The sequence below is a fragment of the Bos javanicus genome, chromosome 16, assembly GCF_032452875.1.
Source record: "Bos javanicus breed banteng chromosome 16, ARS-OSU_banteng_1.0, whole genome shotgun sequence".
NCBI lineage: Eukaryota > Metazoa > Chordata > Mammalia > Artiodactyla > Bovidae > Bos > Bos javanicus.
The window spans coordinates 29,074,198-29,100,447 of NC_083883.1; the positions used below are offsets into that span (position 1 = coordinate 29,074,198).

The window sequence follows — 26,250 nt, forward strand, 5'->3', positions numbered from 1 at the left end:
CTCTAGGGTATATGGGCTTCAGTAGTTGTGACACACAGGCTCAGCAGTTACAGCTCACAGGTTCTAGACTGCTGGCTCAGTAGTTCTATTGTGATACACAGGCTTAGTTGCCCCTTGGCATGTGGAAACTTCCCAGACCAGGGATCAAACCCATGTGCCCTGCGTTGGCAGATGGGTTCTTAACCACTGAACCACCAGGCATGTCCCTGATAAAACATTATTTCTGACTATGTCTGTGAACTAAGATCCCAAGTGTCTCACGACCAAAAAACCAAACATAAAACAGAAGCAATGTTGTAACAAATTCAAAAGAGACTAAAAATGATCCACAGCAAAAAAAAAAAAAAAAAACTTAACAAAAATAACATTAAAAGGAATAAAATACTTAGGAATAAACTTAACCAAGGAGGTGAAAGACTTGTACAAAACACTGCTGAAAGAAGTTAAAGAAGACACAAATAAATGGAAAGACATCACATGGTCATGGATTGGGAGACTTAGTATTGTTAAGAAAGCCATACTAACCAAAATCAATCTACAGATTTAATAAAATCTCTATCAAAATCTCAATGCCATTTTTTAAGGAAACAGAAAATTTCTTCCTAAATTTCATATGAAATTTCAAGTGATTCCGTATAGCCAAACCAATTTTGAAAAAGAAGAAAGTTGGAGGCATCACATTTCCTGATTTCAAACTATATTATAAAGCTACAGTAATCAAAACAGTCTATTACTGGTATGAAGATAGACAAACAGACCAAAAGAAAAAAATAGAGAGCATAGAAATTAACCCTTGTGCATAGGATCAAATGATCTTCAACAAAGTTATGAAAACCACTCAGTAGAAAAAGAGCAGTCTTTTCAACAAATGGTATTGGACTATTAATCAGCTATATCCTAATACAAAATAAAAAGTTTAAAATTTGTAAGAAAAAAAATAGAGGAAAATAATAGAATTGGAAAGACTAGACCTCTTCAAGAAAATTAGAGATACCAAGGGGAATATTTCATGCAAAGATAAGTTCAATAAAGGACAGAAATGGTATGGACCTAACAGAAGCAGAAGATATTAAGAAGAGGTGGCAAAAATACACAGAAGAACTATACGAAAAAGATCTTTATGACCCAGATAATCATGATGGTGTGATCACTCACCTAGAGCCAGACATCCTGGAATGTGAAGTCAAGTGGGCCTTAGGAAGCATCCCTATGAACAAAGTTAGTATAGGTGATGGAATTCCAGTTGAGCTATTTCAAATCCTGAAAGATGATGCTGTGAAAGTGCTGCACTCAATATGCCAGCAAATTTGGGAAACTCAGCAGTGGCCACAGGACTGGAAAAGGTCAGTTTTCATTCCACTCCCAAAGAAAGGCAATGCCAAAAAATGCTCAAACTACTGCACAATCACACTCATCTCACACGCCAGTAATGTTCAAAATTCTCCAAGCCAGGCTTCAGCAATATGTGAACCATGAACTTCCTGATGTTCAAGCTGGTTTTAGAAAAGGCAGAGGAACCAGAGATCAAATTGCCAACATCTGCTGGATCATCGAAAAAGCAAGAGAGTTCCGGAAAAACACCTATTTCTGCTTTGTTGACTATGCCAAAGCCTTTGACTATGTGGATCACAATCAACTGTGGAAAATTCTTCAAGAGATGGGAATACCGGAGCACCTGACCTGCCCCTTGAGAGATCTGTTTGCAGGTGAGGAAGCAACAGTTAGAACTGGACATGGAACAACAGACTGGTTCCAAATAGGGAAAGGAGTACATTAGGGCTGTATATTGTCACCCTGCTTATTTAACTTATATGCAGAATACATCATGAGAAACTCTGGGCTGGAAGAAGCACAAGCTGGAATCAAGATTGCCGGGAGAAATATCAATAACTTCAGATATGCAGATGACACCACCCTTATGGCAGAAAGTAAAGAAGAACTAAAGAGCCTCTTGATCAAAGTGAAAGAGGAGAGTGAAAAAGTTGGCTTAAAGCTCAACATTCAGAAAACTAAGATCATGGCATCTGGTCCCATCACTTCATGGCAAATAGATTTGGAAACAGTGTCAGACTTTATTTTTGGGGGCTCCAAAATCTCTGCAGATGGTGACTGCAGCCTTGAAATTAAAAGACACTTACTTCTTGGGAGAAAAGTTATGACCAATCTAGACAGCATATTAAAAAGCAGAGACATTACTTTGCCAACAAATGTCCATCTAGTCAAGGCTATGGTTTTTCCAATATTCATGTATGGATGTGAGAGTTGGACTATAAAGAAAGCTGAGTGCCAAAGAATTGATGCTTTTGAACTGTGGTGTTAGAGAAGACTCTTGAGAGTCATTTGGATTGCAAGGAGAGCCAACCAGTCCATTCTAAAGGAGATCAGTCCTGGGTGTTCATTGGAAGGACTGATGATGAAGCTGAAACTCCAATACTTTGGCCACCTGATGCAAAGAGCTAACTCATTTGAAAAGACCCTGATGCTGGGAAAGATTGAGGGCAGGAGAAGGGGACAACAGAGGATGAGATGGTTGGATGGCATCACTGACTCAATGAACATGAGTTTGGGTAAACTCCGGGAGTTGGTGATGGACAGGGAAGCCTGGCATGCTGCAGTCCATGGGGTTGCAAAGAGTAGGACAGGACTGAGTGAGTGAACTGAACTGAAGGAAAAAAATTGGTGTTGGCAAAACTGAGCATTCATATGCAAAGGAATGAAATTGAACTCATATCAAGTATAAAAATCAACTCAAAATGGATTTAGGACCTAAACATAAAAACTAAAACTATAAAATTCCTAGAAAGCTTAGGGGAAAAATCTTTCTAACATTGGACTTGGCAATGATTTTTTGGATTTAACACTGAAACACAGGCAACAAAAACAAAAATAGACAAATCAAAATTATATCAAATTAATGTATATCAAAATTATTACATACCAAATTTATATCAAAATTTAAAACTTTTGTTCATCAAAGGACACAGTCAACAGAGTGAAAAGGCAATCTAAGAAATAGAAGAAAATATTTCAAACCCTATGTCTGATAAGGAGTTTATATTTACATGGAATATATAAAGAACTCCTACAGCTCAACAACAAAAAAATCAAATAACCCAATTTTTAAATACTTGAATAAACATTTGTCCAAAGATTAAATACAAATGGACAACAAACATATGAAAAGATGCTCAACAACACTAATCATAGGAAAATGCAAAGCAAATCTACAAAAAGATATCATCTCACATCCATTTCTTTTTAAAAAGAGAAAATAAGTTCTGGCAAGAATGTAGGGAAAATGGAAACCTGTTGGTGGGATTGTAAAATGGTGCATATTTGGAACATAGAAAACAGTACAAGTGAAGTCACTCAGTCGTGTCCGACTCTGTGTGACCCCATAGACTGTAGCCTATCAGGCTCCTCCATCCATGGGATTTTCCAGGCAAGAATGCTGGAGTGGATTGCCATTTCCTTCTCCAGGGGATCTTCCTGACCCAGGGACGGAACCCGGGTCTCCCACATTGCAGGCAGACGCTTTACCATCTGAGCCACCAGAGAAGCTAGAAAACAGTACAGAGCAGTACAGAGTTTCTTCAAAAAAAAACCTGAGAATAGAATTATCATATGATCCATTAATCCTATGTCTGGTTATGTATCTAAAAGAATTGAAAGCAGGGTCTCAGAGAGATATTTGCATATAGTGTTCATAGCAGCGCTATTCACAATATCCAATAGGTAGAAGCAACCCAGGTGTACACTGGTGACTGGATAAAGAAAATGTAGTATATACGTAAAATGGAGTATTATTCAGTCAAAAAACGGAAATCCTATCACATAGTACAACATGGCTGAAACTTGACATTATGCTAAGCAAAATAAGCAAGTCACCAAAAGACAAATACTGTATGATTCCACTTACATAAAGTACATAAAGAAGTCAAATCCATAGAAACAAAAGAATGGGTGGTTACCAGGAGCTAGGAGGTGGGGAAATGGGAAAAGGATTACCAGGAGCCAGGAGGTGGGGAAATGGGAAAAGGATTACCAGGAGCTAGGAGGTGGGGAAGTGGGAAAAGGAAATGGGAAAATGGGTACAGAGCTTCAGACTTGCAGGAAGTTTTGGAGATCTGTTTCACCACAACATGAATTATAGTTAACACTACGGAATTGTACACTTAAAATGGTTAAGGTAGTAAATTTGGTGTTATGTGGTTTATCATAATTGAAAAATTACATTTTATGTAATTAGTTTTTATATAAGATGGCTTTTTCCTCAACAAAAAATATTTATTAAGTATGTACTTTCTAATGAGTAACTAAAGGTAAAGGATACATCTCTTCTTATGTGATCACTTTTCCTTTTTTTGTTAGGCATATATGAAACCTGTAAAAATCAGCATCTTCAGTGGGTGTCAGATTCCAGGTGGAAGCAGTGTTTTTATATCAGCAATGAACTAGAGCCTTTTTCTCTTCTATGTAAATCCCTGTTATCAAATGTGTCACAATGGAATGCTTTTAAAAACAGTAAGGCTGTATATTTGCTGATGAGCACAGCTTTCTCTTCAGAAAATGGTTCCTTGGAGGAAAGTGAAAAATCACCAGAGATAGGTAAAGTATTCAGTGTCTTAATCTAACTTCATTACATATGTGTATATAGATTATCAAGTTATCAATGTAGTTCAATATCATGAAAAAACTAAAGGGAGGAATGTAACTATGTAATAAGCACTTGTTATTTAATGTAATTCTCATTCCACATTTTCCTCCATTTTGCTTTGCTTCCAGATTTTTGCCACAAAATACAATTATGTTATGCAAAACATGATCAGCCTTAGATATATTTCCTTTACTTTTATTTCTCTGGGATAGCCAGAAATGGAATTGTTGGGTCAAAAGTATAGTTTTTATATTAATAGTCGCTTCCAAGTTGCCTTCCTTGAAAGTCTGTGATAACTTACATTTCCACCAGCAATATATGAGTGCTCCTTTTCAAAGAAGAGTATTGGTTCTTTTTCACTTTTACCAATCTGAAAAGTTTAAAGTCTTTAAATTTATATATCAAGTTTAAGTATTTTTTCAGATGTTTGCTGACCATTTGAATTTGCTTACTTTGCCCATTTTCTACTCCATTGTTGATCTTTTTTTTGTCCATTTGTTAAGAATCCTATTAGTATAATGTTGTTGTTCGGTGGGTCAGTTGTATCCAAATCATTGCGACCCTGTGGACTGCAGCACACCAGGCTTCCCTGTCCTTCACTATATCCTGGCTGCTGCTGCTGCTGCTAAGTCTCTTTGGTCATGTTCAACTCTGTGCAACCCCATAGATGGCAGCCCACAAGGCTCCCACATCCCTGGGATTTTCCAGGCAAGAACATTGGAGTGGGAGCTTACTCAAACTCATGACCATTGAGTCGGTGATGCCATCCAACCATCTCATCTTCTGACGCCTCCTCCTCCTCCTGCTCTCAATCTTTCCCAGTTTTAGGATCTTTTGCAATGAGTCAGCTCTTCATATCAGCTGACCAAAATATTAGAGTTTCAGCTTCAGCATCAGTCTTTCCAATCTGGGTTGATTTCCTTTAGGATTGACTGGTTTGATCTTACAGTCCAAGGGATTCTCAAGAGTCTTCTCCAGCACCACAGTTTGAAAGCATCAGTTCTTTGGCACCCAGCCTTCTTTATGATCCAGCTCTCACACCTGTATATGACTCCTGGGAAAACCATAGCTTTGACAATACAGACATTTGTGGACAAAGTGATGTCCCTGCTTTTTAATACGCTGTCTAGGTTTGTCATAGCTTTTCTTACAAGGAGCAAGCGTCTTTTAATTTCATGGCTATAGTCACTGTCCATAGTGATTTTGGAGCCCAAGAAAATAAAATCTATCACTGTTTCCACTTTTTTCCCTTTGATTTGCCATGAAGTGATGGGACTGGATGCCGTGATCTTAATTTTTTAAATGTTGAGTTTTAAGCCAGCTTTTTCACTCTCTTTTATCCTCGTCAAGAGGCTCTTTATTTCCTCTTCACTTTCTGCCATTAGAGTGGTACATATTTGAGGTTGTTCATCTTTCTTCTGGCAATCTTGATTCCAACTTGTGATTCATCCAGCCCGACATTTCGCATGATGTACTCTGCATAAAAGTTAATTGAGCACGGTGACACTACACAGTCTTGTAGTCCTCCTTTCTGAATTTTGAACCAGTCAGTTGTTCCATGTCCGGTTCTAACTGTTGTTTCTTGACCTGCATACAGATTTCTCAGGAGGCAATTAAGATGGTCTGGTATTCCCATCTCTTGAAGAATTTTCCACAGTTTGTTGTGATCCACACAATCAAAGGCTTTAGTGTAGTCAATGAAAGAGTAGATGTTTTTCTGGAATCCCCTTGCTTTTTCTATGATCCAGTGAATGTTGGCAACATGATCTCTGGTTCCTCTGCCTTTTCTAAATCCAGCTTGTACGTCTGGAAGTTCTCAGTTCATGTAGTGTTGAAGCCTAACTTGAAGGATTTTGAGCATTACCTTGCTAGCATGTGAAATGAGTACAGTTATACAATAATAAAATTATTTACTTATAATTAATTAGCATAACATGGTATTAATTTTTGTCTTATTAAAAATATTAAACAGCTCATTCAAATATTTTTCAAAATCTGTCATTGCTTATTGGATTTGTCTGTAATATCTATAACATAAAAATGTTTAAATGTTTGTTATAGTTAATTATGTCTGTATTTTCTTTTATAATTTTTTAATTTCCAGTTCTGATTAAGAGGTTTTCTTCTTCCCTTAAAGTTTTCTCTCGGGTTCATTATTGTTTTATTTTGTTGCATTTTGCACTAATCTATCTTGGATTCATTGTTTATTATGCTGTAAGATAAGAGTCGATATCTTTCATTTAAAGGCACTCTTTACTGACTTTTTGTTAAGTGAAGATCTTTTACTTTGCAAGTAACCCCAAGTTTATCCATTTTTAACTAGATGTTCATGTATTGTGGACTTTTTAAGATCAACAGAATATATCTTATCTATTTTAAAAAGCTATTTCTCTTATCTAAGTTGTATTTAAAGTTAGACTTTGAGGAAATAATGTAGAAATAAAAGATTGGTAGAAATGATAGCTGTACAAAAGAGACACAGATGTATAGAACAGTCTTTTGGACTCTGTGGGAGAGGGAGGGGGGATGATTTGGGGAAATGGCATTGAAACATGTAATTAGCCTCTAATTAAAATAAATAAATTAAAAAAAAGAAATGATAGCTGTATATGGAATAGATGGAAATGAAAACTAAAATTTTTCCCACCTTGCAAGAAAGTGTGATCCTGTGGTGACTGTATCAAGGGTAAGTGTGACTCTCTATCAAAGGTAAGAGGGGTCAAAGTTTTTAAATACATTTTTATAATATTCAGTTTTTCAAAAACTTGAAAATCATTGCATTTCCATTTGATCCTCATTTCTTGTATCCGTTATAGGTAGATTCTGAACAGAAATCTCTAGCCTCTAGAGTTTATTGTTTATATTTATTAGTTATTAGTTTATATTCTATTATATGAACAGAAGTCTCTAACCTCTAGTTATCAATTTATAAAGAGTATATATTCAGGATCAGGTCGTAAAATATTGGCTCTGGCCTTTGCTTCTAATTTCTTTTCCTTCTGTCATCCATCATCTTTTCTAGTTCTCATTCTTCAACCATTTCACCAGAGACAAGTTGAAAGTTAAATCTACCTTAAGATATACCTCTTTTACAATATTAAAGATAGTTAGAGATGCCTGAAATCTCACAGAAATCTCACTTTAAAAGAAGTTAGCAGTGTTTTAAACAAAACCTCACAATTTTATAGTGAAAAAAAAAATCATTGTATTACCTTTTGGTGATCCAAAGTATTTTATTGTTAATCTCAGTTTCTCTAAATTTTATCTAGCTCAAGTTTTTAATGAAAATGAAGAAATATACAGTTCTATAAATTTTCCCTGGGAGAAACTCACTCCATTTCAAAGACTTATTTTGGTAAGATGTGCTATGAGAAAATATTGATGTTCTAAATGTTTTGAGCACCTTATCAGTAATTTAAACTATTTAAATTTTAAACTTTTATGAGCAAAATATATATAGATTTTGCAGTCTAACATTTAATGAACATTACTACTAGGGGAAAGCACTTACATTCCATTTTAATGTGCTTTTATGTGATGGGAGTTCAATTAGAATAACATTCTTAGCATCTTTCTGCACCCTTATTCATTCCTCCCTAGAAAGGAGAAAGGACTTGTCACACAGGTAATCTGAGAGATGAAATCACTGTGCATGGCTTAGCCCTTCTCCCCTGTCCCTTTGGGGATTAGCCTTCCTGCAAAATGCATAATTTCTGCTCTGCTTCTCAATGCCATAAATTGTACAAGAACGTACCAGGGATTTTTACGGAAAAGTCAAAGACTGCCCAGCACTGCTTGAGACAGAAAAGTCTGCCGAATTCTACGGTTTAGTATCAGGAAGTACACCCACCTAAACCATATCCACCACCTTGGCCTGTATTGATAATAAAGGTGGTATTTTCCCTGATTCCTCTATTAGTCAATGCCTCAGAATCTGGCTGTGAGGTTGGCAGGTTAGCGATGTGAATAGGTGTCATTTGTGAGCCCTTTAAAGTAAGTAAAGCTTAGCATGTACTCCGCAGTTTTCATAAATTATCTCATTTAATCTTCATAATCATCTTGGGGGTAGACATTATCATTTCCCCTTTTTATGGAATGCCTAATTGAGCCAGGACTGAAACTCAGACAATTTGACCCTGAAATCTGTGCTTTTACCAGTAACACCATGTTATACTTGCCAAAGTAGATTCTTTAAAGTAGATTTTTCTCACTGATGAGTAATCTGTGTATTTAATGTAGGTATCAAAAGCATTCAGAAATGAGATATAAATAAAACCTCAAAGTCTTAAAAAAAATTAAAAAAATAAAGTAGATTTTTCTAAATTTGCCCTTATCACATCAAACAATCTTTAATTTTCACATTTAGCCTCTAGTTTGCTGCTGTTGCTGCTAAGTTGCTTCAGTCGTGTCGACTTTGTTCGACCCCATAGAGGGCAGCCCACCAGGCCCCCCCGCCCCGCCGCCCTGTCCCTGGGATTCTCCAGGCAAGAACCCTGGAGTGGGTTGCCATTTCCTTCTCCAGTGCATGAAAGTGAAAAGTGAAAGTCAAGTCACTCAGTCGTGTCGATTCTATGGACTGCAGCCTACCAGGCTCCTCCGTCCATGGATTTTCCAGACAAGAGTACTGGAGTGGGGTGCCATTGCCTTCTCCAGCCTCTAGTTTAGGGAGGAGGAAATCCTTCCTCTTATTTCCCTTTTTCTCTAACTTCCTGAAAATGCCAGCCTTAACAGCGAATCATCTTTCTTTTGGTTTCTGCGTTAAATTTTATTTTTACATCACTTTAAAATTTACTCATGGTGTTGCAGAAAAAGATTGCACCTGACTTACAGACATTTTTATCGGGGCTGTGATTTCGTTTTCTCAATACTTCAAGTACAATTTATCACTAACCAATTGAATTTGAGTCTTTGGAGATCTTTCTTATAAAATTTCAAAATCTCCAATAAAGATAACCAAAATAGCAGAGACTATTTTAAAATATTCTATGTCCTTATATCTTAAAGTGAGTTGTTTTCTTTCCAACTTTTTATTGTGGCATAGCATACATTCATTATTTCATTTACTCCTGATAATAATTCCTCTTAAGTTTATTTAAATATAAAATTCCGTGGCAGTAAGTACATTTACAGGATTGTGAAAACTCACCACTAGCCACTTTTAGAAATTTTTATCATCCCAAACACTGTACCAAAAAATTCCCCATTATTTCCTCCCATTAGACCATGGCAGCCAGCATTCTACTTTCTGTCCCTCTGAACTTGCCTATTCTGTTGTAATTTTTGTTCAGTCATTAAGGCGTGACCAACTCTTTAAAACCCCACAAACTTCAGCACACCAGCTTCCTGTCCTTCACTATCTCCCCAAGTTTGCTTAAATTCATGCCCATTGAGTCAGTGATGCTATCTAACCATCTCACTCTCTGCCACCTCCTTCTCATTTTGCCTTCTATCTTTTCCAACATCAAGGTCTTTTCCACTGAGTTGGCTCTTCACATCAGGTGACCAAAGTATTGGAGCTTCACTGTCAGTCCTGCCAATAAATAGTCAGGGTTGATTTCCTTTAGGATTGACTGGTTTGATCTCCTTGCAGTCCAAGGGACTCTCAAGAGTCTTCTCCAGCATCACAATTCCAAAACATCGATTTTCGGCACTTAGCTGTCTTTATGGTTCCACTCTCACATCTGTACATGACTACCAGAAAACCATAGCATTGACTATATAGACCTTTGTTGGCAAAGTAATGTCTCTGCTTTTTAATACGCTGTCTAGGTTTGCCATAGCTTTTCTTACAAGGAGCAAACATTTTTTAATTTCATGGCTGCAGTCACTGTCTACAGTGATTTTGGAGCCCAAGGAAAGAAAATCTGTCACTTCATCCACTTTTTCCCTTTCTATTTGCCATGAAGTGATAGGACCGGATGCCCATTATCTTAGTTTTTGAATGATGAGTTTTAAGCCAGCTTTTTCACTCTCCTCTTTTACCTTCATCAAGAAGCTCTTTAGTTCCTCTTCACTTTCTGCCATTAGAGTTGCATCATCTGCATATCTTAGGTTGTTGGTATTTCTCACAGAAATCTTGATTCCAGCTTGTGATTCATCCTGCCTGGCTTTCACATGATGTACTCTGCATGGAAGTTAAATAAGCATGGTGACAATATACAGCCTTGACCTACTCTTTTCCCAGTTTTGAATCAGTCTGTTGTTCCATGTCCAGTTCTAACTGTTGCTTCTTGACCTGAAAACAGGTTCTCTGGAGGAAGATAAGGTGGCCTGGTATTCCCATCTCTTTAAGAATTTTCCAGTTTTTTGTGATCCACACAGTCAAAGGCTTTAATGTAGTCAATGAAGCAGTAGATGTTTTTCTGGAATCCCCTTGCTTTCTCTATGATCCAGCAAATGTTGGCAATTTGATCTCTGGTTTCTCTGCCTTTTCTAAATCCACCTTGTACATCTGGAATTTCTCAGTCGAAGCCCAGTTTGAAGGATTTTGAGCATAACCTTACTAACATGTAAAATTAGTTCACTTGTACAGTAGTTTGAACATTCTTTGGCACTGCCTTTCTTTGGGATTGGAATGAATACTGACCTGGATCACAGTCTTGCCATGGCAAAGGGGCTTGCATAACTCTATGAAATTATGAGCCATGCCTTGCAGGGCCACCCAAGACAGACAGGTCATAGTGAAGAGTTCTGACAAAACATAGTCCACTGGAGAAAGGAATGGCAAACCACTCTAGTATTCTTGCAGCAAGAACCCCATGAACAGTATGCCTATTATAGATACTTCATATAAGTAGAATCATGCAACATTTATCTTTTTGTGTCTGACTTATTTCATTTAATGTCTTCAAGTTTCATCCATGTTGTAGCATGTGTCAGAATTTTTTCAAAGCTGAATACTATTGCATTGTATCCATATGCCACATTTTATTTATCTATTCATCTGTCCATGAACACTTGGGTTGTTTCCACCTTTTGGCTGTTGCAAGTAATGCTGCTGGAACATCGGTATATACATTTTTTTGTGTGTTTTTATTTTTGTTTGGGTTTGGTTTTTCTTCTTTTGAGCCAAAATTTTCAAATTGAGAAATTTGACATAAAAATCCAGATTTCCAGCATTTATTAAAAAATTAGAAGATCAGCTAATACGTGGCCCACAATCATCCATAGCAATACTCTCTGCCCTTTTGGAGCAGTGTATCATAGTCTTCACTGCTCCCAATTATTTCCCGACACTGAAGTTGAATGCTATTTGCCATTTAACATCATATTTGCATAACTTTTTATTATACAGGAGAATTATTTTTCTTCAGCCCAACCCACTTCTCCAGTTTATGTTATCCACCTGACAACTTTATTCCTCTACTCTGTATGTGGATTATTGATGCAATTATGACATTAAGATGTATTTAAGCTATAGTAACTGAAAAATGCAGACTACTTAACAGTCTGTATAGTAAAAACTCCATTTGTGGGGAAAAATGAACAGGTTAGAGAGATATTCATGTGTATGTAGAAAATATAAAGAACAACAAGAAACAAATAGTGGTTATCTAGGAAATAGGGTCTTCATATTTCAATTTATACTTTTTAAAAAATTTTATGTAACAAGTTATATAGCAAGTATTATTTGAATTTCATGTAACAAGTGTGTATTACCTTAACAACAAAATGAACTAGATTTTAAAACCCATGCTGCATTACTCTCCCCCATTAAGCTCCAAGTGGTTTTAGTTTGTCACTAGCAACTTTATGAGTATAGTCATCCTATTTACCAAACTCCGGGTCAGAAGACATGGTCTGATAAAATGTTAAGTGTATGTATAGGGAAATTGAGTTTAAATATTTGGAACTGGGTCTGACCTGTAAGAGTCAGAAATTGAGACTGCCACTTATGAGATTTAGAATATACTAGGGAGAAGACTCAGCCTAGTTAAAGGATATCATGGAGCTCCACAGGGGCAAGGACTTTGTCCAGTTTATTCAGTTCCTTCCATTTATATAATCCATTGGACAGAAAAGAGGGGGAAAGATGACAATGAGGAGATACGGACATGGGGAAATTTTTCAGAACTATATGTAGCTTCTTAGAAAAGAGCTAATAAAATTTATTTCAATGGAACCCATTTCTTCAAACTTTTCTTTCTGTCCCACTACCCCCCCCCTCCAATTTCTTGGGGTTAAAAATTACATAAGTGGAGAAATTTAATAAATGTTTGCTTGATTAATAAAATAGAGAAGGAACCAGCAGCATGATGGTGACAAAAGGTGACAATCACGTTGGGGAGACAGATTCTTAGCAGTGATGGACCACCCCTAATGGTGTTTCACTCGGTTGATTCTCACACTTTCGTAACTGGAAATACTGGGGGGACTCTGCTGTTAGACCCCAGATTCTATGTGTGCTGCCAATTTTCATGTTTAAAAATACATATGTTGCAATCAATTAAAAATTTGAGATTAATTTTTCCAAAGGATACAGAAAAGAGCAAACTCAACATAATGAGTTTATATTAGGTTTCTTTTAAATATGTGAACTTGCCAATAGTTGATGGTTTTTGACGATGACCCATGGTTCAATCTAGTACCTCCACACAGACTGACAGACACATACAGTTTTAATTTTGCCTTAAATGATGGAGTCTCTGAAAATGCTAAGCACAGAATGTATGATCATTCTGTAAAGAAATAGCACATAAGTGATTAGTTTAAAGCAGTTTTCATGGAAAATGTCTGAAATTTGCAATGACTTCCAACAGATGAATTTCTATTTACCACCTGTATACTGTTTGCAAAACCTTTTAGTCCCTCTAAACTTCTCTGCAGATGTGTTCTCAGTTTGTTTAAACACATAAATATTGTGCTATTGATTTTCATTTTATTAATGGAAGAGTCGGTACTTTTCCAACTATGCTATCCTGGATTTTCATCCTCTAATACCGTGGGGTTTTTTCTTGCTCTAGATATGTACAGCAGAGGAGGAAAAAAACCCAGGCACAAGGTCTCTTTTTGCAGAGTCAGGGACCCTAACTTGGATTTGCACGTACAAAGTAAGATCGCAGTGTGTGAAAGATAGAGGCACCAGATAGCCCTGGCATCTAGGAAGGACCATAGGATGGTCAAGAGCAGTGGTGGGAGCTTTCCCACCACACATAGACTCCCCTCAAATTTTCCCAACACAAGGAACACCACAAAACTTTTGAAGGGCAACCTAAATACTGAATACTTCTTAGTGTGTTTCCTCTTACCACAGGGGATATTCCCTTGGGTAGTTTTTAAAGTTACTTATCTATCATGGTTTCTTTCTTAGATAAAAATTCTTAGACCAGAATGTTTAAAGAATTCTGTGGAAAGGTTTATAACTGAAAAAATAGGAAATGAATATATTCACAGCACTGGAACCAGTTTGAAGGAATCATATGAAGAATCCAATGCCAGGACTCCACTGATACTTATTCACTCCCATGGTAAGCTACTTGTGGACAGTTAAGATGACATGATGATGTTTTTCAAAAGATGTAGAGAAGTAGGTTCTGTGTCAGGGTGTTCTGTGTTTAAAATATTTCCCTATTCTTAAATATGTGGGGAAATTGTCCTATTCTTAAATATCTTAAAGAATTGGGCTTCCCTGGTGGCTCAGATGGTAAAGCATCTGCCTGCAATGTGGAAGACCCGGGTTCCGTCCCTGGGTCAGGAAGATCCCCTGGAAAAGGAAATGGCAAGCCACTTCAGTACTCTTGCCTGGAAAACCCCATGGACGGAGGAACCTGGTAGGCTACAGTCCATGGGGTCGCAAAAGAGTTGTACACGACTGAGTGACTTCACTAAATATCTTAAAACTGTAAACTATATTAAGAATGAATCTTTCAAACAGATTCACAGATATAAAGACCGAACTAGTGGATACCAGTGGAGATAATGAAGAGGGGAGGGCCAAGCTGGGGTAGACGGTTGGGAGGTACAAACCACAATGTGTGAAATAAATAAGCTACAAGGGTATATTGTACAACAGAGGGAGTACAAACAGTATTTTATGATACCTATAAATGAACTATAACCTTTAAGAATTATGACTCACTCTATTATACATCTAAAAGTTATTTATATCATTATTGTACATCAACTATATCTCAATTTAAAAAAAATAAGCAAATAAAGCAATAGCACATTTAAAAAAAAAAAAAGAATGACTAAAAATGTAAAAGAACAAAGAAAAATGAGTTGTCCCAGATTCATGAATATGGAAAAATTTATCAGGGCTAGTTTTGTATGCAGAAAATACCTCCCAAACACACATATTATTGATATGAAATTTGGGATTACCCTTGCTTTATTAACAATTTTAATTCCCATTGACCTGTGAAAAAATGTTATAAAATTATCAGAAATATCTCTGTTGATTGTATGCTTGTGTGCTTCAAGACTTCAAATGCATTTTTTTCTTTATCTTGTCTTTGCTCTACAGACCCTAAGCAAAATATTTTCTCCTAAGGAAAATACTTTCTTCATTTATTTTCTGCTTTCCATTATCTTCAAATCAAACATGTCTTTAGAACTCACCATTTTCAAACTTTGATTCTATTAGGAAAAGCCTTGTTCAAAGTGCCCCCATGTAGAGGCTTTCTCATCTGAAACTTTTCCATGTAAAGCAGCTGGCTATATGCCTGACACACTCATAACAGTGCTGTCTATTTCTTGAAAACTTAGCCTGACATGGCACCTAGGGCTGTGGCCATCACATCTATGTTCCAAACATCTGTCACCCTGTTAGACATGGCTTGACATATACACACTACATATAATAAAACAGATAACTAATAAAGAACCTACTGTATAGCACAGGAAACTCTACTCAGTATTCTGTAATTATCTATATGGGACCTATATGGGAAAAAAGAGTGGCTATATACTATATATGTATAAGTAATTCACTCTGCTGTACAGAATGGAAGATAGCACAACATTTAGAAACTTTGCTGCCAAAGCTTTTTCACAAAACATAAGATGCTCATACCTAGCTGCATGAAAGGCTAAAAATGAAGCATTTTAGCTGCGCACATGGCCATTTGGAGTAACACCAGGGTTCAGCTATAGAGGAGGAAGGGACAAGTAAGTGCTGGAGTAAACAACCCACAAACCTACTACTGCTGTAGTAAATAGTATCACCCCATCTGTCACCCCATTAGATGGGGTTTGACATATGCACACTGTATATAATAAAATAGATAACTAATAAAGAACCTACTGTGTAGCACAGGGAACTCTACTCAATACTCTGTAATGACCTAAATGGGAATAGAATCTAAAAAAGAGTGGCTATGTATATGCATATACATATATGTGTGTGTGTATATAGATATATATATATATGACTCACTTTGATGTACAGCAGAAACTAACACAGCATTGTAAATCAACTATACTCCAATAAAAATTAATTTTGCAAAAAAGAAAATGGAAGAACCAAAATTTGAGCTCTACCTTCTGATTTAAAAGACTAGTTTTTCCATTATGTGTACACCTTTTCCCACTGCCACTTAATAAATGCTAGAATGTATTTTTAAAGAGGTGATTAAATGACTTTACAATAGTATGTATCTTTCCATGTTGTTTTACAGGGATCGACCTCACCAATACGCTCCTGAAATTTGCACAAGAGTTAATGGGAACAACCAATCATGTGACCATGATTTCTTTGGGTCGTGGCCAGGCAGCTAAAGCAGAAGCCCTCATTGTTAAGGCCCTAACCAAAACAGAGCAATGGGTCTTCCTCCAGAACTGCCATCTTGCAGCATCATTTATGCCAAGGCTCTGCACTATTGTAGAATCGTAAGAGTTTTACATTTATTTGTAAGGGCTTCCCAGGTGGCTCAGTGGTAAAGAATCCACCAGCCAATGCAGGAACTACAGGACCCTTGGGTTCAATCCCTGAGTCGGGAAGATCCCCTGGAGCAGGCAACCCACTCCAGTATTCTTGCCTGGAAAATCCCATGTTCACAGGGGCCTGATGGGCTACAGTCCATTGGGTGGCAAAAAGTCAAACGTGACCGAGCAACTGAGCACCCGTGCACACATAAGAGATCAGATTATTATCAAAACAATGAGCTAAAACTGGAAATGGCAATGTACAACTGTGCTTAAACAGTGATAAAATAAAGTGTTAAGCCACTCAGAGGTAATGTAGGCTATTTTATGACGATTCTATTTCTCCAAGAACTTGAAAGCTACACTAGGAATATATCACTTTTTATTAGAAGAAAAGACCTCTTTAATTTTTACTTTCCATCCAGTTTATCAGTTTCTCTTTCTCCCCATCTCAAACTCTCAATAGATATACACTTGTACATACACATGTATATAGAAATGTACATGTGGCATAGTTTGTAATATCCTATTGCTTCCACACAGCAGAATATAATACCTCATATCCATATTTCCCAGGTGGTGCTAGTGGTAAAGAACCTGCCCACCAATGCAGGAGAATTAAGAGTCATGGGTTGGATCCCTGGGTCAGGAAGATCCCCTAGAAGAGGACATGGCAACTCACTCCAGTATTCCTGCCTGGAGAATCCTGTGGACAGAGAAGCTTGGCAGACTACAGTCTGTAGGCGTGCAAAGAGCTAGACTCAAGTGAAACAACGAGAACAGCATCCATAATTTCAGTGATAATTTTCTTTCTTTTTTTTTTTTTTGATAATTTTCTTTATAGGCTGTATTTGGTACCTATTCTGACTTACTCTAGTTCAACCCGTTGGCTGTTTTCTCCCAAAGTACTTGCTGACTCAAGCAAAAATTCCCATAGGTTCAGCCTTCTTCTTTGCAGTGAAAGTATTTGGAAATAGAATGCTCTAACTTTGCTTGAAGAATTAGCAAAGTGTTGAGTTAGTAATGTTTTAACAAATTGCATTCTATAGCTTTTTCACCAGATTTGCGTTTCTGTCTGCTTTACTGAGTATGGCCAATACTGTGTATAAAAGTGCCTTTATTTTTTTTTTTTTATTTTTTAAAATTTATTATTATTTTTTTTTACTTTACAATGTTGTATTGGTTTTGCCATACATCAACATGCATCCACCACGGGTGTACACGTGTTCCCCATCCTGAACCCCCTCCCACCTCCCTCCCCGTACCATCCCTCTAGGTCATCCCAGTGCACCAGCCCCAAGCTTCCTGTATCCTGCATTGAACCTGGACTGGCAATTCATTTCTTATATAATATTATACATGTTTTAATGCCATTCTCCCAAATCATCCCCCCCTCCCTCTCCCACAGAGTCCAAAAGACTGTTGTATACATCTGTGTCTCTTTTGCTGTCTCGCATACAGGGTTGTCATTACCATCTTTCTAAATTCCATGTATATGTGTTAGTATACTGTATTGGTGTTTTTCTTTCTGGCTTACTTCACTCTGTATAATAGGCTCCAGTTTCATCCACCTCATTAGAACTGATTCAAATGTATTCTTTTTAATGGCTGAGTAATACTCCATTGTGTATATGTACCACTGCTTTCTTTATCCATTCATCTGCTGATGGACATCTAGGTTGCTTCCATGTCCTGGCTATTATAAACAGTGCTTCGATGAACATTGGGGTACACATGTCTCTTTCCCTTCTGGTTTCCTCAGTGTGTATGCCCAGCAGTGGGATTGCTGGATCATAAGGCAGTTCTATTTCCAGTTTTTTAAGGAATCTCCACACTGTTCTCCATAGTGGCTGTACTAGTTTGCATTCCCACCAACAGTGTAAGAGGGTTGCCTTTTCTCCACACCCTCTCCAGCATTTATTGCTTGTAGACTTTTGGATCGCAGCCATTCTGACTGGTGTGAAATGGTACCTCATAGTGGTTTTGATTTGTATTTCTCTGATAATGAGTGATGTTGAGCATCTTTTCATATGTTTGTTAGCCATCTGTATGTCTTCTTTGGAGAAATGTCTATTTAGTTGTTTGGCCCATTTTTTGATTGGGTCATTTATTTTTCTGGAATTGAGCTGCGGGAGTTGCTTGTATATTTTTGAGATTAGTTGTTTGTCAGTTGCTTCATTTGCTATTATTTTCTCCCATTCTGAAGGCTGTCTTTTCACCTTGCTTATAGTTTCTTTTGTTGTGCAGAAGCTTTTAATTTTAATTAGGTCTCATTTGTTTATTTTTGCTTTTATTTCCAATATTCTGGGAGGTGGGTCATAGAGGATAAAAGTGCCTTTAAATGAGGGTCTCTGCTTCTTCATGCCGTTATTCTTCTGCTGTGAGCATCCACAAGGGAATTATGAAACCAAAATGCAGCTGTCTGGCTTAACTTTCTAAAACCTTTACTAATAGTATGCATTCTGTTCTCAGACTATTATTCTTTAAGCAGTTTAAAAACTATTTCCTAATTTCACTTTTTCACATTTGTTTCATTACTTGAATCAGAAGATGAAGATTACTTAATTATATGATTTCAACAGATGCAAACTCTGAAATATGACACAATAATTTCTACTAGATTTTTCATTATTAATTCAAAAAATATTTGTAGGAAACCTACTATTTGCCAGAAATCATTCTAGAGACTAAGGATACAGCATGGACCAGACAGTCATTGTATCAGCATTCAAAAAGTGTATTAAGACATAAAGGAGCAATAGAATGACAGACAGTATTGTATCATTTTTTTAATTAATAAAATGTTCTTCAGAACAGTTTCAAAAGCTTAATAAGAGTAATTGACAATCATTAAAACTATGCTATATAACCAGTTGCCTGAGGAGGCCTTACAGATAGCTGAGAAAAGAAGAGAAGCAAAAGGCAAAGGAGAAAAGGAAAGATATACCCATTTGAATGGGTTCCAAAGAGTTCCAAAGAATACCAAGGAGAGAGAAGAAATTCTTCCTCAGTGATCAATGCAAAGAAATAGAGGAAAACAAAAGAATGAGAAAGACTAGAGATCTCTTCAAGAAAATTAGAGCTATCAAGGGCATATTTCTTGCAAAGATGGGCACAATAAAGGACAGAAATGGTATGGACCTAGCAGAGGCAGAAAATATTAAGAAGATATACATAGAAGAACTATACAAAAAAGATCTTACTGACCCAGATAACCACAATGGTGTGATCATTCACCTAAAGCCAAATATCCTAGAATGCGAAGTCAAGTGGGCCTTAGGAAGCATCACTATGAAAAAAGCTAATGGAGGAATGGAATTCCAGTTGAGCTATTTCAAATCCTAAAAGATGATGCTGTGAAAGTGCTACACTCAATATGCCAGCAAATTTGGAAAACTCATCAGTGGCCACAGGACTGGAAAAGGTCAGTTTTCATTCCAATCCAAAAGAATGACAATTCCAAAGAATGTTCAAACTACTACACAATTGCACTCATCTTACACGCTAGCAAAGTAACGCTCAAAATTCTCCAAGTGACGTTTCAACAGTACGTGAAACAAGAACTTTCAGATATTCAAGCTAGATTTAGAAAAGGCAGAGGAACCAGAGATCAAATTGTCAACATTTGTTAGATCATTGAAAAAGCAAGAGAGTTCCAGAAAAACATCTACGTCTGCTCTATTGACTATGCCAAAGCCTTTGACTGTGTGGATCACAACAAACAGGAAAATTCTGAAAGAGACGGGAGTACCAGACCACCTGACCTGCCTCTGGAGAAATCTGTATGCAGGTCAGGAAGCAACAGTTAGAACCAGATGTGGAACAACAGACTGGTTCCAAATAGGGAAAGAAATACATCAAGGCTGTATACTGTCACCCTGCTTATTTAATTTATATGCAGAATAACCCCAAAACCCCAGCTTTCACCAGGTGGCTTTTCACCAGAATGTGGGGGGCTCTGAGAGACACAGGAGGGTGCACGGGCCGCAGGGGACACCGCCTCAGCACCTCACCCACCTTGTGGCTCAGAGCTGAGGGGGTCACCCCACAACGCCCCCCCACAGAGTGCTGACACCACACCGTGGACAGAATGCCCCTGCTGACTGAGCTCTATAATCAAGGGCAATCTCAAAACTGAAAATTCTTGAAGCAGACCTGAGGTCAGGTTTCTTACTGTGGAACACTCAGACGTCCCTAGGAGAAGACAGCTCCTCAGAGAAACCGAGTTTCTGGGGAGCTGAGTTCGCAATCACCCACCGGATCTCTTCATTGATGGCGTCCAGCTGCTCCTGCAGCATCACAGTCAGAGTCTTGGCATTGGCCTGCCCGCTGGGTGACAGCTGAATGGCCAAGCTGAAGAGGGTGACCCTGTCGCCCTCGCCGTCAGACACGCCCTCGTCACTCTCGAATGCCTGGGCCATGATGTGAAATGCCAGGCTGGATGAAGCACAAGCTGGAATCAAGATTACTGGGAGAAATATCAATAACCTCAGATATGCAGATGACACCACCTTTCTGGCAGAAAGAGAAGAGGAACTAAAGAGCCTCTTGATGAAAGTGAAAGAGGAAAGTGAAACAGCTGGCTTAAAACAACATTCCAAGAACGAAGATCATGGCATCCAGTCCCATCACTTCATGGCAAATGGATGGAGAAACAATGGAAACAGTGACAGACTTTTATTTTCCTGGGCTCCAAAATCTCTGCAAATGGTGACTGCAGCCATGAAATTGAGACTCTTGCTCCTTGGAAGAAAAGCTATGACCAACCTAGACAGCATATTAAAAAGCAGAGACATCACTTTGCTGACAAAGTTCTGTGTAGTCAAAACTATGGTTTTTCCAGTAGTCATGTATGTATGTGAGAGTTGGACTATAAGGAAGGCTGAGTGCTAAAGAATTGATGCTTTCAAACTGTGATGTTAGAGAAGACTCTTGAGAGTCCCTTGGACTGCAAGGAGATCCAACCAGTCCATCCTAAAGGAAATCAGTCCTGAATATTCATTGGAAGAACTGATGCTGAAGCTCCAATACTCTGGCCACCTGGTGTGAAGAACTGACTCATGGGAAAAGATCCTGATGCTGGGAAAGAGCGAAGGTAGGAGGAGAAGGGGACGACAGAAGATGAGATGATTGGATGGTATCACCATCTCTATAGACATGTGTTTGAGCAAGCTCCAGGACTTGGTGATGGACAGGGAAGCTTAGCATGCTGCAGTCCATGGGCTTGGAAAAAGTCCAACATGACTGAGTGACTGAACTGATACTGATATAACCAGAGGATGATCAAGGGAAATTAATACTTCTTTATCAAATCAAGCCTTTAAATATTTATTACTAGTACCCTAGCAGCCCACACAGAGAGAGGAAAATGTGAAAAAGTTTTCTTAAATTTAGGAATTAAAGGAATATGTTCACAATATATTGCCAGGAGGAAAAATAGAAGGCTAAAAATTGTAGCCTGTACAGTACATGTATGTATAGCATATATCATATTTTTATTTTAAAAATGAAATAGAGAATCAGAGAGGGAAAAAAATGAAAAATATAGTACTTACTTCATCAAAGTTCAGATTTTATTTCTCTGTTTTGTTTGGTGTATTTTTGCTTTTGTTGTTTTGGGGTTTTTTTTAATACTTATTTATTTACTTTGGCTGCACTGGGTCTTAGTTGGGGCATGTGGGATCTTCACTTTGGCATGTGGACTCTTAGTTGCAGCATCCCGGATCTAGTTCCCCAACCACAAGAATCGAACCTGGGCCCCCTATGTTGGGAGTGTGGAGTCTTAGCCACTGAACCACCAGGAAAGTCCCTTGGTTTGTTTTTTAAATTAAAATAATTTCAGACTTGCAGAAAAAATGCTGCTGTAGCCACACGTTCCAGGAAACAAACTCACTCAGAAGGACAATGCAGATAGTGGAGTGCAGTTTATTACACCGGCGGGCCCAAGGCAGAGTCTCCTCTTAGCCAAGGACCCCGACCAGTTTTTGTGAAAACCTTATATATCCTAAGTGTACTTGCTCAAACCCACCTCCCCAAATTCCTTGAAACTAGTCCAGACAAGGTAAAAGAGAGATACAGTCAAAGTTAATCCATGATTCATGTGTCAAAAGACTAGATAAACAGTGGATATTTATCAATAGGCCTGTGGTCATATCCCAGTAAACATAATGAAATTTACCACTTTGTTCTCTTACAGAGATAATTAGCATATTCTTTATGCAACAGAGAGTCCAAGTACAAGTCCTGAGGCTCTTTTATCCGGGGGGTCTGGTTTTCCATTGGTATGCCATTTCTATAGACGCCAGGCACAAAGTTCAGAGTCCATTGGGAGGGTACCATGCGTGTAGCCTAATGTTCGCAGCCTGGCCTAAGATGGAGTCCAGCTCTGTCTGTTTCCTCCTTCAATGCAAGAATGATCCAAAAACTCTCCTCTACTGTTAACCTCTTTTCCTCGTTTACCCTATCATTTCTTTGTATGTACATATGTGTGTATGTGTGTATGACATTTTTTAAATCCTTTGAAAGTTAAGTTCAGTGTCCAGGCAGACACAATGCCATTTGACCTCCAAGTACTGTAGTGTGTGTCTGTGTCTGTGTTAGTCGCTCAGTTGAGTCTGACTCTCTGTTACCCCATGGACTGAGGACCTCAAGTCTTCTTGAGGTCCTCTGTCCATAAAACTATCCAAGCAAGAATACTGGAGTGGGTAGCCATTCCCTTCTCCAGGGGATCTTCTTGACCCAGGGATCAAACCTAGGTCTCATGCATTGCAGGCAGATTCTTTACCTGATTATCTAATCAATAGAACTTAGTCATATCTAGCCTGTTATCCCAATAATATCTTTTATTGCAAAAGGAGAAAAATGTTAGGTCCAGATTCCAATTCAGGATTTCACACTGCATTCAATTGTCATGTCTCTTAATTCTCCTTTGTTCTAGAATAGTTCCTTAGTATGTTTTTGTCTTCTACAACTTGGACATTTTCTGAAAAGTACAAGCCAGTCATTCGGTAAAATGTCCATCAGTTTGGGTTTGTCTGCTATTTTCTCATGGTTAGAGTTACTTTATACAGTATTGCAGGAATACCACAGAAGTGTTATTGAATCTTTCTTTGTACATCATAGCAAGAAGTAACTGATGTACAAAGAAAAATTCAACAACACTTCTGTGGTATTCCTGAAATACCACACTGTTCCCACTACTGGTGACATTTCTCATTTTGATTATTTAATTAAAGTGGTATCTACCAACTGTAGAGACGCATCTCAAACTTTTCCCTACTACTATTAACTTCCATTGATAATTTTCAGGTGCATAATTAGTAGACTATTTGCCAAATGGTAACTTTCTAACGCCATAATTTCTTGTAAATTTTAAATTAAATTCTACTATTAGGAGATTTTCTCTTCCCTATTTATTTATTCATTTGTTTACTTACATCAGCATGGACTCACGGATTTCTATTTTATTTAGTGGATTATAATCTGTTACTGTGAATGTTTATTATGATGTTCAGTTGTGCCAGATTTGACCAATGTAACTCTGGTTTTTATTTTGTTCTTAATTTGTCATTTTTTCCAAGTTTTTTGCAATGAACCTAGATCATTTTTGTACCTAAGTGAGGGAAGACTACCTTTTCAAAATGGGAATTAATGGATCTTACTGTCACGCGAGTGTATGTTCCTCGGTTCTTTGTCTCGTCACAACAAAGATTTGGAGCAACGGACATTAAAGCCCTCAGCGCGTCACAGCTCTAGGGTCTTGGACAAATCATGTTATACCTCTTAGGCAAATCAGTGTTACAGCTGTATTTTATTTAGAGAGAGAGAGAGAGAGAAAGAGCGCACGCACGCGGGAGAGAGAGTCCGTGAGAAAGCGCTTTGGCTCCTCCTTTTATATGTTTTTTCCTCCACCTGGGCCTCCCCCATGCAAATTGGGCTTAGCCAGGAGTGCTGTTTGTTCTGCCTGAAGTCTTCACTCTGGTCCTCAGACCTTCCTTTGACCTTCCTTGTCTTTTAACCACCGCCATTTTGGAATCCTTTTCATATAGAAGTTCTTATGGTTAGTTATTAAAGTGATTTTCTAAGGCCATTTTAACATTAAAACAACTATGATTCTTAGAACATATTGATTTCATTAAAATTTTTCACATTAAAATATTTATAAATGTTTTCTTTTTACAGATTTAATAGTCCAGATGTGACAATAGAGCCTAAGTTCAGGCTATGGTTAAGCTCAAAATCAGACAGTTCTTTCCCAATTCCTATCCTTCAAAAGAGTTTAAAGGTAAGGGCAATGTATAAGAGATACTAGTATTGACTCTGAAGCACCGTTTGAATGTAAATTATCTTGTATTCATGATTCTGAATTAAGAAGAGAGTGCTAATTCTAGTATGCTAAATCTTTCCTGTGCTCAGCCTAACATTGTGGACCAGAAGGATGCAAAAGTATAAACAAGATCCCTGCTTTCAAGGGATTGGACAGTTTAAATGTTTGTTTTCTCAAACAAGGATGCTTAAACTTCCAACTCCCATAAACCAGAAGAGAGAGTAAAGAATTTGGGTCCTTCCTTGCCTTTTGCTTCTCTAGCTTTTTCCTGTCTCTGGTCCCCCCTAACTCTTTCACAATTTGTTATTAATTCTCTGAAAAGGATCTGGCAAAAAGCAGGTTGAAACTATTGACTAAAAAGTCCTATTTAAAAATTATTTGTGACTTCTACTCATATCCACCATTAAGTTTAAATAAATACTAAGAGTTGCATCAATTCTGTTAAACAAGTGTCCAGTTGACCAAAAGATGGAGTCCTAATAACAAAGAAGACTGACCATGGCACAGGCAGAACGCATGCCCAGATATGCAAACACATGCACACTTCCGAGTTTAACAATTAGTGTGAAGACAGAGGAAATGGGGTGGATGGGCAGTTTCCTGATAGAGTCCCAATCCAGCCTGAGAATAAATCAAGTTTACTCTTGGGAAACAAAGAAACTTCTCTCTGTCACACTGACCCCCAGCTCTTCCCTGATCCCTGGGTGTATTTACCCAAGCCCACAGTACTGAGGCACTTCCCAGCTTCCCTACTCCTGGAGAAGGTGGGACATGGATTGGAGAAATCTGCAGCTTTTTGTCTGAGACTCAAGACAGCATTTTATCTTCATCCAGGAGAGGGGGATATGAAAGGTGGCGACAGAGGTAAAACTTCAAGGAACATTTTAAGTGCTCTGTGAATAAATCAGTCAGTCTGATCCTTAACTCAGAAATCTCACGTTCCACAGGAAACTCTACTCAATGCTTTGTGGTGACCTATATGGGAAAAGAATCTTAAAAAGTGTGAATATATGTATATATAACTGATTCACTTTGCTGTACAGAAAACAAACAACCTTGTAAATTAACTATACTCCAGTGAAAATTAATTAAATAAATTCAATTTTAAAAGAAATTTCATGTTTATGTACACACACACACACATATATCATAGTACTTATCTACACATATTTATACGTATCCTACATACGTATCCATATAATTGAAATACACATACACATATATATGTCTATGTGTGTATGTCTATGAAAACTGTGCAAGCAAAGAAACATTTTCAGACCTTTCAGTTTTAGACTTACAGTCATGCTCTTTAAAAAAAAGCCCTCCAAGTAATTCTCTTTCCACTTCACCTCCTGTACCTCCTCATTTCAATTTTCCTAGGTAAGAAATCAATCAATTTTCA

At 37.7% G+C, this 26,250-nt stretch overlaps 1 protein-coding gene across 2 annotated transcripts in view; it reads left to right on the forward strand.

Moving 5' to 3' along the window:
* The window catches only part of DNAH14 (dynein axonemal heavy chain 14), a 394,303-nt gene that overhangs the window by 328,887 nt on the left and 39,166 nt on the right, over positions 1–26,250 (forward strand). For both annotated transcript variants that reach the window (XM_061382365.1, XM_061382363.1), the window contains 5 exons: positions 4,372–4,608; positions 7,927–8,012; positions 13,968–14,124; positions 16,276–16,486; positions 24,704–24,806. In XM_061382365.1, the coding sequence (XP_061238349.1) occupies positions 4,372–4,608; positions 7,927–8,012; positions 13,968–14,124; positions 16,276–16,486; positions 24,704–24,806 (794 nt within the window). The remainder of the gene's footprint in view (positions 1–4,371; positions 4,609–7,926; positions 8,013–13,967; positions 14,125–16,275; positions 16,487–24,703; positions 24,807–26,250) is intronic.